The sequence below is a fragment of the Rousettus aegyptiacus genome, unplaced genomic scaffold (genome assembly GCF_014176215.1).
Source record: "Rousettus aegyptiacus isolate mRouAeg1 unplaced genomic scaffold, mRouAeg1.p scaffold_m13_p_11, whole genome shotgun sequence".
Taxonomy (NCBI): Eukaryota; Metazoa; Chordata; class Mammalia; order Chiroptera; family Pteropodidae; genus Rousettus; species Rousettus aegyptiacus.
In genome coordinates this window covers 92,363,785-92,375,618 of record NW_023416286.1, presented here as the reverse complement: position 1 = coordinate 92,375,618, position 11,834 = coordinate 92,363,785, and the positions used below count along the sequence as shown (strand labels likewise).

The 11,834-nt window shown below is 45.4% G+C and overlaps 1 protein-coding gene and 1 pseudogene across 1 annotated transcript in view; one reads left to right on the top strand and one right to left on the bottom strand.

The window, feature by feature from the left end:
• The first annotated feature begins 53 nt into the window (after positions 1-53).
• The window catches only part of NUFIP1 (nuclear FMR1 interacting protein 1), a 30,510-nt gene continuing 18,729 nt past the window's right edge, over positions 54-11,834 (top strand). Inside the window, exons 1-5 of the mRNA XM_016143859.2 lie at positions 54-475; positions 2,455-2,537; positions 3,682-3,780; positions 4,571-4,633; positions 5,504-5,580. Of these exons, the coding sequence (XP_015999345.2) occupies positions 73-475; positions 2,455-2,537; positions 3,682-3,780; positions 4,571-4,633; positions 5,504-5,580 (725 nt within the window). The 5' untranslated portion in view covers positions 54-72. The remainder of the gene's footprint in view (positions 476-2,454; positions 2,538-3,681; positions 3,781-4,570; positions 4,634-5,503; positions 5,581-11,834) is intronic.
• Positions 4,754-4,872, bottom strand: LOC118609840 (annotated as a pseudogene).

The window sequence follows — 11,834 nt, the reverse complement described above, 5'->3', positions numbered from 1 at the left end:
GAGCCGCGTAACGGAAGTGACGCATAAGGCCGGTTCCCACTCGCACGCTGCGTCCTCTTCCGGGCGGGTGGCATGGCAGAGCCGGCTAGCGGTTTCGTGACGCCCACCCGCTGGTTTTCGGCCCCCGAGCCGACTCCCAGGTTGGGGCTTCCGAGCGACACTGCCCCGCTGCCGGGCAATTGGATGCTCTGGGCCATGTTGCCGCCGCCGCCACCACCGCCTTCGTCGTCGCCTCCCGCCGCAGGGTCAGCGCCTTCCTCCGAGGCGCAGCCCCCCGTGGAGACCCAGGCGCCTCCGGGCTTCGACGCCCAGATTCTTCCCGGAGCGCAGCCCCGCTTCGACATCCAGTCCCGCCTCGATTCTCAGCCTCAGATCAACGGCCAGCCCTCCTGGAATTTCCAGGCTTCGACGTCGTGGTCCTGGAGACACTCTCCAGGCAGTTTTCCTCTGCATCAGAAGCCCCACAACCCGGCGGGTAGGTTGTCACTCCTCTCCGCCCTTCCTTTTCTTCTTTCCTTCTTCCATCTCCCCTTTTTCCCCTTTCCCTCTCTCTCTGCACTTGGGATTCTGCGCTGCACTTTTGGAATCCGCTCATTCATGTCTCATGGTTTGTCCGACAGGAATATTTTCCTCCTCTGTTCATTCAGTTTAGCATGAATTCCGACCACGTGTCAGGAACTTGGAATATAGTAGTGAGCAAAACTTTCGAAAATCCGGATCTTTATGAAGCTTATCCTCTGGTGCGGGAAGACAGACGGTAAACAAATGAGGCAGTGTATATTAGAAGGCAGTGAGTGCTATGGAGGGAGACAGCAAAGAAGAATGATAGGTAGTGCAGTTTTAAATGTCAATATAGTCGTAAGAAAAGTGGCGTTGGAGCAAAGAATTCAGGGAGGTGAGGGATCAGCCGAGGATGCATCTGGGGGAATATGGATACAGGCAGAGAGGTCTGGAGGCAGGAGCTGCCGATCAGATGGAAGCCAGTGTGGCCAGAGTGAACCGAGCCTGGGGTAGAATTGTAGAAAACTGAGGAAGAGAGCAGACCTGTTAGGGCCTTGTGGGTGATGGGTCTTTGGTTTTTACTGTTGTGATGTGGGTAGTGCAGGGGAGTGGCATGATCTGGTTTATATTTTAAAAAGGATTAATGTGCTACTGATGAGAATTGACTGAAAGGAGACCAGTTAGGAAGTTATTGCAGTTCTCCAGGTGAGAGGTATTAGGGACTTGGCCCAGGGTGGAGCTCAGAAGGTGATGAGAAGTAGTTGGTTTCTAGATATACTTTGAAGGTGGAGTAGGACCAAAACAGTTTGCTGAAGAATAGGAGATGAGGAGTGAGGTAAAGAGGAGAGGACAATAACTTAGAAGTTTTTTGCCAAACAAGTAGAAGAATGTGGATATAGCAGATTTGGAAAGACCAGGAGTAGGAATATGCGTGTGTCAAGTAGAGATGCTGAATAGGCTGTTAGCTATTAGTTGGTACTTTCAGGGGAGATTTGTGGCTGGAGCTGTAAATTTGGGTGTCATCAGCATATAGATCATATTTAAAGTCCTGAGATTCTTCACTTGAAACCATTCTCCAACTCTGCGTAAGATTTCAGTTTACATTAAATTGGATCCAAATCAGTGTTTACTGTGTGCCAAGTGCTGGGAAGATGAACGTGCTTAAGGCACTCCTGAGCCAAGTGAGGTGAGTTCATGGGCGTACATCACGGTACAGTGTGCCTAGTGTTGGAGGAGAAGCTTTTGGGAGAAGGGTCTTGGGAATGTTTAGAAAGAGATGCTCTTTAGGTAGACGCAAAGAGCAGTACAAGGTGAGTTCTCCAGGTTGCGGCGTTCTGGCGTGACTGGGGCAGTGTCTGGACGGCGTGCGGGAAGAGTGTGAAAATAAACTGGGATCTCATTGAAGGACTCTAGGAAGCCATTTGCAGATTTTGAGCAGGGTTGTGACAATTGGAGGATTATTTTCGTGGTGTCAGTTGGGAGAGAGAGGACTTGGAAACTGGAAGACAATTTGGGAGACTGTCACAGTAATCTAGGTGAAAGCTCAGGGTTTCAGAGTCGGGTCATTGCAGTAAGAAAGGAAAAGAATTTGAAGGAAAGTGAATTTCACAATGTTCTGTTTTCCTGGTGTAAAACTGGTGCTGACGGAGCTGTGTTAGGGGTTTTACTGTTTATGTCTCTAATGTTTGAAATAGCTACAGGGAGTTTTATCAGGGTTGCTTGTCCCTTATTTGGACCCCTAAAGCTTCTATGGGCACTTGATCTTATCCCTCTGTATCTGAAAAATATGAATTAAGTGGATTAGTCCTAATCTTCATTAATTTGTTCAAACTACTATTCTTCCCAGAAGGGGTAGTTTATCATGGTTACTCAAGTATTTGTGACATGCTATAGCAAGTAAAATTTTAAATAATTGTATGGTTGCAAACAGTTATGGATCTTTTTGTTTTTCAGTTAAACATTCTTATTTTCCACGAAAAGGTGATGCAAAGTTCACTGACTTCAACTTCCCTCCCAGTAAAAAACAGAAAAAAAAGGTATTTTTGAAGATAAGCTTGAATGTTACACTTTGGTCCCTGTGTTGTTCTTTCATATCTCGTGTTCCTGTCATAACTCTGTGTTTCGCATCCATTATTGACACGGTGGAGCTTTGCTACAGTAGGATCTTAGAGGGTCTTAGCTGTAAGGAAAAACTTGAGCAAAATCTTTTCGAGAAATAAGTGGAGAAATTTTAGAAAATGAAAATGTTGAATCCATTTCAGTGTAGTATCAGGAGTAAATGTAATTAAGAATTGTGACTACAGATAAATAAATGTGTTATTAAACCTCAATGAAGTAAAAATATATAATGACTACAAGTTATATATAACACGTGTGTTTCCAGGAGATTGGTAGGGGAGAGAAGGAATTAAAAGTCTTGTATTTTTTTAATGAGGAACAACTCTTAATTACATTCAGAAACCAAGTCTTAAAATAGGCTTCATTTATTCTGATGTAGTTTATCGTTTGGTCTTTCAACTTTAAAACTGTATAAATAATGGCATAGTTTAGAATAAGTTCAGTAAGGTCTATAGTATGAAATTAGTATCCTTTATTTGACATCAGTATATATGTAGCTAATATTAACAAAATATCATGAAAGTATCCTCTACTTATTAACATTGTCTCAACATTAAACAATTGGAGACAGTGTCCTCTATAGTTTATCATTGTAACTTTTTTGTTTTATTAAGCATAAAACTAGCAAATTGGAAACAGAAAAGAACTGATCTTCACCTAAATGTTTTTTCCCCTTCTGTGGTTTAAATATGTAGTTGTTTTTCCTTAAAGATGAAATGCTGTTTTTATGCTGAATATTTATTTTTAGATCATCTTGACATATACTCTACTAAGTCTTAATTAGATTATCACTTCGCAGTCTACTCACTGTTTATATTAGCTCTACTCAGATTTAAAAATTTCTGTTGTGCCTGGCTTTTTCTAATATATTTGCTAAAAATAAAATTAAAGAACAGAATTATTCTTTAATTAGAAATGTCTTCAGGCATTTCTCCCATGTATGAGGGTAATGTGAGCAATCCAAGTATGTATTACTAGAAGGATAGTTATATTTTTATTATTGTTTAAAAGTTTTTTATTAAAAGCCTAATGACGCTTTTTTTTTTTTTTTTTTTTTGGCAGAAAAGAAAAGAACCAGTGTTTCACTGTTTTTGTGATACTTGTGATCGCGGTTTTAAAAATCAAGAAAAGTATGATAAACACATGTCTGAACATACAAAAGTAGGTTTTCCTGGTTGTCTTGAAATTTATTTAGCAAAATGGGTATATTTGGTAGAAATTCTGAGCTGCTTTTCCTTAAAAGTTTATAGTTCATAGAAATGTCAGATGACCTGACAGATTGGGACAGTGACTCTGGGATTTGCAGTTTGAGGGAAGGGCGCCCCCTGCTTCAGGGTGAGGGGAGATGGCAGCAGAGAAGGGAGGTCTGGCAGCTGTCGGTGTGGGGGTGGGGAGGCGCCTCTGCTTTGCCAGGGGGTGGTTCTCGCGTGCAGTGGCTCCCTGCACCTTCTGAGTGCTTTTCCCTTCGACGTTGCCCTGGGCCGTTTAACTACACTTTGTAATTTGCCATGGCCCCTCCCACTCTGAAGGTGGTCTGGACCTCATCAGGTACTTAAAAAATTTTTAACCAGAATATTCAAGAAGTCAAAAAGTTAAAAAAGAAGTTCTCAGTTTGGAAAAGTTCCTCTCGGTTTATGGGACTGCTTCCCACTTCAGGAATAAAGAACGTTTGACGTCATTGGTGATGTCGTGCATTCACTCACGTGGACAAGTGAATGATTTGTGTCACCGTATCGTATACTTCAAGAACGCCATTTCCTTTTAAGTACAACTCTTGGAGTGGCCTTTGTGTTGCTGTTGACATAACTATGCAGTTTTGGCACCACGTCGTTGGGATAACTACGTAATATGACCAGAATATGTCCATGTATGTAGTTTTAGGCTATATTTAATATGTGAAATATGGAATAGCCTTTTTCCCCTTTCTTCCTTTTTCCTTTGTCTCTCACAGTGTCCCGAAGCGGATTGCTCTTTCAGTGCACATGAGAAGATTGTCCAGTTCCATTGGAAAAATGTAAGTTCTTGTTGCGTTTTTTAAATTTATTTTTTATTTTTTAGGCGAGGCAACCCTTGGTTGACATTACAGATTGCAAGGACCTTGTCAGCTTACAATCCCTTATTTTTTATTTTTTTACACTGACAGCATCTGGTCTTCCTTGGTGGTCTCCCATCCAAGTACTGACCGGGCCCGACCCTGCTTAGCTTTCGAGATCAGACAGGATCAGGCTTGTTCAGGGTGGCGTGGCCGTAGACTTGTTGCATTTTTTTAATACATGCTCTTATATCACTGATCTGTTTTCTTCATAGCTCTTCATTTACATACCATAATCATAACATCCGTACAGTACTTCGCACTTTTACATTTATGACTCCGTTTCATCCTCACAAACCACTATGTAAGTAGGTAAACCTTGGCCCCCTTAACAGGTAAAATGGTGATTTGCCTAGGGCCGCAGAACTCTCTCTTGCATTTGAGTTCCTCGACTCTTATCCTGTGGTGGTTTTTCTGCACCACGCTTCTTCACGTTATTTCGCGTATTTATTATTTTGTTAACTATCCCTCAATTTTGCTTTTTAGGGCGTTCATTTGGATATTTAATGTCATTTGAGAAATGGGTGATGACATATTTACTCCATAATGAAAATTACGTTACTTTTTTTTTCTTGTCAATGGCACCAATCTAAATACACAGACAATTATTTTTTATCCTTTAAAGGAAGAGTCATAACAAGGATGGATAAAGCCTGCTTCCTTAGTGTTAACATTATCTCAGCTAGGAAATGTAATGTTGGGTATCGAGTCTCCATTATCCCCCGTAACACTTGAGATTTAGTCAGAAGCATAAATGTGCTTCCTGGCGTTCAGTAGGCTCTTTCCCCCTAGATGCACGCTCCTGGTATGAAGAAGATCAAGTTAGACACTCCGGAGGAGATTGCAAGATGGAGGGAAGAAAGAAGGAAGTGAGTAACGAGTTTAAACTCGTTAAATAACTTTCTTCTCCTGTGGCAAGGCTTAGTTCTTCAAAATAATGACTCTGTTCAAGCTGCTCCTTCTAGAAACTCGTACGTTCTCCATCTCTGACGTTCTGCTCATTGCTTTATCCCAGCTGACATCCTGCCGCTTTGGGGATATTTTTCCTCATCTGTCTACAGGAATTTCCTGCCCTTCTCTGAATACGGTGTCTGATGTCTTCACCTTTTTAGCACAGATGTCCCTTATTTCTGTCCTATTGATGAGCTTCTTTACATGCACATCTTGAAAAAAAATAACTTATAGGCTTCACAGGTGTAAGAACCATCTTTTACATGGCTCTTAATACCCCAGGTGCCATAGAAATACTTATAAATGTTGATGTATAACTACACATTTGTTGTTTTTTAAAGAAATTGGGCAGAAATGTGTATTATGTGGTTATAAATTAGTAATATAATAATACTACTAAAACTACCGTGATTTTGAGCATGAAATTCTCACTACGTTGGACAGTCATAGAGACAAACCAAACTGATCGTATTAAATGTAATACTTTCTAAAGTAGCATTCCTTATATGAATGTGAGCTGTGACCCTTGGTGTTTTGTGCTTTATTTATTCATTTTTAATTAATTTATTATTTATTTATAGCTTCTGAGATCAGACGGAATTGGGCGTGTTCAGGGTAGTGTGGCCATAGGAGTGAGGCTTTAAATGAAAGAATTCCACTGGCTACAGAGACTTAAGGAATTTGAAGATGCCACCTGGTTTAGGTAGCATGCGTTTATATAAAGTCCCTGGTAGCAGACTAGTTTAATTTTCCAAATTAAAGAGAAATCTCAGCAACCTTTGTATTAGTGCAATGTATGTTATGATCTCTTCAAATAACTTCTTGACAATAGTTTAGGTTGAAAATTAGAGGTAAACATTCAGCATAGGAAAGGCAAAGATTTTACCGTATATGACTAAAGTTGCCAAAAACAGAGAGGAGCAGACCTTTGCCTTTAAGACTTGCTGTAATATGAGATATAGAGTAAGTATGTGATGTGGGCGTGAGGTCGTATGCACCTGAAGCGTTAAGCGTAACCACGTGGAGATGAGAATTTCTGGTCAAGGGGTACGTGGGGCCGTCCGAAGGCAGGGCCATCACTTGGTTTTGCAAGACTCCTCGAACGCGGAGTAGTGCCTGCCCCTCTCCTCCGTTCACTTTAACGTATGTTACACACACAGCGAGATACACCCCCTTTAAAGCGTAGTTCTGACAAGTGCTGTCACCCCCAAACTCCCTGCGCCTTTCGTGGTCGGCTTCTCCCCACCTTCAGTCCCCGGCCGCCCCAGTCTGTTTTCTGTTGCTATGTTCACACCTTCGCGGAACATCAGATAAACGGAGTCGTACAGTCTGTAGCTTTCGAGTCTGACGCTGTCACTTAGCGCGCTGCACTTGAGATTCGTTTCGGTCGCTGCGTTTAGCAGCAGCGTTTTCCTCTCTCTTGCTGTTGCCCGTTCCATCGTGGATGTATTTGTTTGTTTATCCATTTCCTGGTTCAGGGACCTTTGGGACGTGTCCAGTATTTGGTGTTGATGAGTAAAGCCTCAGGAACACCGACATGCAGGCTTTTGTTTAGAACTTGGTTTTTCTTGGACTTGGTAAATGCCTGGGAGCGAGATGGGTCGATCACGTGACAGGCACACGTTTAACTGTGAGAAACCGCCAAACCTGTTCAGCGGTGAGTTTCGAAATCGGGATGCAAGCATCAGGTGGAAAGGGTGGCTGGGCCACGGTTGTGCTCCCTGTGAGCCGAGCAGCGACCTCACCCCGAGGCCCAGCGCGAAGGGGGTGGCTTTTCCCGAACAGAAGTCCCAGGCTGGCGGTGCAGCTCCGCAGCGCCGCTGGGCACAGGCTGGCTCCTGGTGCTCCGGCTCTCGGTGCTCCTCAGTCAGTGCTTTCCATCTTCGCGTCCCCCAGGAGGTTCCCGCATATCCAGACACTGAGCCCTCGGTCTAGACAGGAAGGAGAGAACAAGGCGAAAGGCACACGTGGCGGCCGAGTTTGCCCCTTTTCTCTGCGAAAACAGTAGCTTTGTTTTTAGCTGCAGCCAGGAGACTTCACTATAGTTCCCGATGCCCAGAAGTGGGTTGCCTGGCCACCTTTAGTGACAGCAGAGTTGGTGGAACACCCCCAAACAAAACCGGTAGGGAGGAGGGGAGAACAGGCAGCAGCAGCATTGGCCTGAGTGCTTGGCGGCGAAGTTGAAAGCTTGTTGGGTTTCAATACTCTGATGTTTGGAAGCAGCTCTAGCCTTCTGAATGACGACAGAGGAGCAAGTGTTTAATTCGCTTACTGGTGATTCTGTGTTGGACAGGCAGGGGCAGATGGGAGGGAGTCTAGTTATAGTTTCTAGAACGTAGGCTGAAGGTATGACCGACAGGACAGAGTACCTTGGGGAAGACTGGGCAGAATCTAGGAAGTGCATAAGCGAGGTGACAGATCTGTGAAATAATGCAATGCTTGAAGAGAATGAGGAACTTGGGTGAGGACGACGATTTTGGATGGAGTTTATTTGTATCTGCGGTTATCGCCTCGTTAGTGAAGTGTTCTGAAGGTACCTTTTGCCGCTTGCTGAATTCATCTGAGGTTCTTTCATATCTTGGTTCTCCAGTTCTGGTTTTTTAACATATTAAGACATTATTTCTATCAGTGTACTTTATTAATAAAAAGTATGGGAAACATTGCTTTTGGTATATTTGATAGATTCTTCAAAGATAGACTAACATTCTCCCACTAGCGTTTTTAAAAAACCTGTTATGAAAATACATTCACTTTCTTAAATTTCTGTTATTCTCAATTTTTTAAAAATGTTATTTGAACTCCTAAAAGAGTAAGTTTCACATTGATATGCCAGGAAAGTCCTTATGTCTTGAATTTTATCTTTTTGGGGAGAGCTACATTCTTTCTGAGGAAGCCACTGTATTTTTTCACATGAAAGAAAAAGTTTGTAATTGCTGTGTTAGAAAATCTTGTGAAGGATTTTCGTGGAGTAAGAATTTTAGAGCTGGAAGAAAACTCTAAGATTTGCTTGGTCTATTGCTCCTTTATTTATTTATTTTTAAAAAGTACACCTTCTTTCTTATTTTTTTCAGATTAGCCAAACTCAGAGGTGCCCGTTGTATTGAATTAAAACCTCAAGGCTTCTCACTCATAACTTGAAAAAAAAAAATGCCGCTGCTAAAAAGTGATTTTTTTCTTCATTCCTGATCTATGAGGTTCAAATGCCGTCTGAGTCAGCCTTGGGGAAAACGAGCGGTAGAGGTTTACTGCCAAAACCTCAATTTTAGCAACTTTGAGACATGTTTGACAACAGACGGGAGCCCGCTAGGTGGAGCAGTTTTGTGGTAATTATTGCAGTAGTCACTGCGGCTCTGAGCAAAGCCTTTGACATCGGGTCCCCAGTCCTTCCAGATTCCAGCAGAGGGGGCCGCTCCTGAGGAATGCCCCATCTTTCCGAAGTTCAGAAGGGCTCAGGAATAAAGACGCGCGGCGTGTAGCGCGGTTCAGTGAGAGCGGGGAGGGGCCGTGTTTTTACAGAGAACAGGCGGGGAGACTTCGGGGTGAGGCAGGAACCGGAGAGGATGGTGTGGCCGGAGAGGAGCGTGCGAGGGTTTGGTGGGCTCCGTTTTGCCTGTTTATCGGCTCCAGTGCTTCAGGGCTGTCACTGGAGGCGTAAATCACAGGCGAGAGGAGGGGAAAGACGGGGGAGGACGTGAAAAGGGAGGGAAGGGAAACGGGCTGTGGTTTCGGGCCAGCGCCTCTAGGGTTTGGGGGGAAGATGGAAGTAGGAGGAGAAGTGATTTTAGCAGAAAAAGTAGAGAAACCACCTGCGAGAACATCGCTGTCCCAGCCTTGGTAGCTCCAGGACCCCGTTCTCTCGCAGGAGGGCCCGGGCCCAGGTTCGTCTGTGCGTGGCTGCGTGAGGCCGTGGGTGTTCTCCCCTGCACACTTCGGACTCGCGCTGCAGGTGTGCCGAGGGACCGGCCCGTGTCCCCGTCAGCGCCCCGGACTTTCCTCATCCTCGTGTCTCAGTGTTGCCCGGCCGGAGGGGCGTCCGGGGCCCGTGTGTGTGACTCGCTCTTGTATTTCTGGCATCCCTGTTTTGGGGTCATTTGCCTTCTAATACCCTTGTGTCCGTAGTTTTTAGTCTCCAGATTCTGTGTAAATATCAACGGTATAACTTTTGGGAGAGGGTTTTATTAAGCGCTGGAAAACAGAAAATCGCTGCTTTGCAGGGGACACTGAAAGGTCCCCTGCCTTTGGGACAGCGGCACTTTAATGTGCGGAAAGAGACAGTGCGCTGCTTTGAAAGACCCCCGGCAGCGGCTCCCGCGGCCGCCTCGGCGCCTCCTTCGAGCAGGTGGTTTACATCCCACCGCAGCCCGCGCGCCGGCGCGGACGTTTCCCTTCTTTACCACTGAGGAGCCCGCGGCCTCGCCCCGCGGTCTGTGGCGCCCCGTAGTGCCCCGTCTGATTGTGTGGCACGGGGCCTCACGCGTGAAGGAACATGGTGAAGAAACGCAGGAGTCAGAGTACGTGGCTTTGGGGGTGCGCCCGGCGTGGCTTTCGGGGGTGCGCCCGGCGTGGCTTTCGGGGGTGCGCCCAGCGTGGCGCAGCCGAGTTCCAGCCCTAGCCCGGCCGTGGGGCCTGGGAAAGGCCTGGGAAAGGCGGCACCCTTTCCTCGCCCTCCGCGTTTGCATATTCGCTCAGGTTGCCAACCACTGGCCGCCACCCTCCCTGTGAGATCGCTTACTGTCACTCCTCTTCCTCTCGGAAGGGCCGCAGGTAGCCCCAGCTGCTGTCGTCTTTCATCAGAGGTCTTATTTTTCATTCTGTCAGTCATCTCCGAGTCTCTTCTGAATCCCTTCCAAGTTTCATTTTTTCTCAGCCCTCCTTTTCGGTTTAGAAATATGAAACTGGACACAGAGCCCTGAGCCATCCCGACCACTTTTGAGTATCGTGACAGGAAGATTTCACATGCGAACGTGCGCGTCCCTGTCATGGGACCTGAGCTTGTGGTCGCTTTCCGAGAGTGCAGTCATGTGGTGCCGACTGGCTGTCAGATTTTTATCTCCTTATGACCTTGATCTTTTCCTCTTACTGTTTATTTATAGCTCGCGTATTCATCATCTTTTATTTATGGAGTTTATTTTCCTTGGCCGGATAGATTGCTTTGCGGTGTTCTTATTGAAATTCATGGCCATTTTTTCTGATTACTTGCTCAATGTCACTGCCATTCTCCTCCAGTGTGGCCAGCCAGGAGGCTTCGTGTCGTTTGTGCTGTTCAGGTCAGTGATGCAGATGTTAACAACAACGACAAAAAGGCAGTGGAAACAGTGTCCTAGAAGCAATGGCAGAACACGACTTGTTGATTTTTCTCAACATTTGTTCTGATGAGCAGCTCGCTTGAGTAGTGGCCTCTCTGTCCCCTCCTGAGAGCTGCGCCCCACACCGCCAGCTTAGCGCCTGCGTCCCACACACAGAGAGCTTCGTTCGTCTTGCGCAGTGCTGTCGGACTTCGTCCCAGTCGCTGCCTTGTGCATCCCTCTTCTGTCCGTAACTTTTGGTGGCTCCCCATCTCTGCTGAGTCACATTTAAACGTGCTCATTTGGCCTCAGCCCCCCTTTCTGATCGGATTGCCTGTAACCGTGTGTCATGCCCATGGACCGCTGGCATTCCCTGGACCTCTCCCACGCCTTCTGAGGCCTTGGTTCGTCTGCACTGTTGGCTCCACTTAGAACACGCTGGAGCTTTTTCTTCTGATTTCTGCTTGTTCGTACCACTTACGACCATTTTCTTCCATATTCCTTTCTTTCTGGATTTCTCCAGCTCGATGTGGTCTTTCCCTGCCACCCTGCAATCTCGACATTCTTCGGGGGACTAACCACATTTTGCCCGTTGCTAAAGCCGTTTGTGTGCTTCTCTTATCCTTCTTGCTGGGCTCTTCTGAGAACTGTCTCTTCTCATCTTGGTAACTCTGGATGTACCTGGTATGCAGTTGCATAAGTAATTACACAGAATTTTGTGTTTTCTTACAGTGTTGTCCAGTGCACACCAAATAGATGAATTTGATCTGCTTGAGCACATTGTATATGTTTGATTTAAATTCTGGTTTAAGCTCCTTATCTGTAACCTCACAGTCTAGTAACAAGGTTGGGGACTGGCAGCCGGTCTGCATTGTGAGCATCACTGT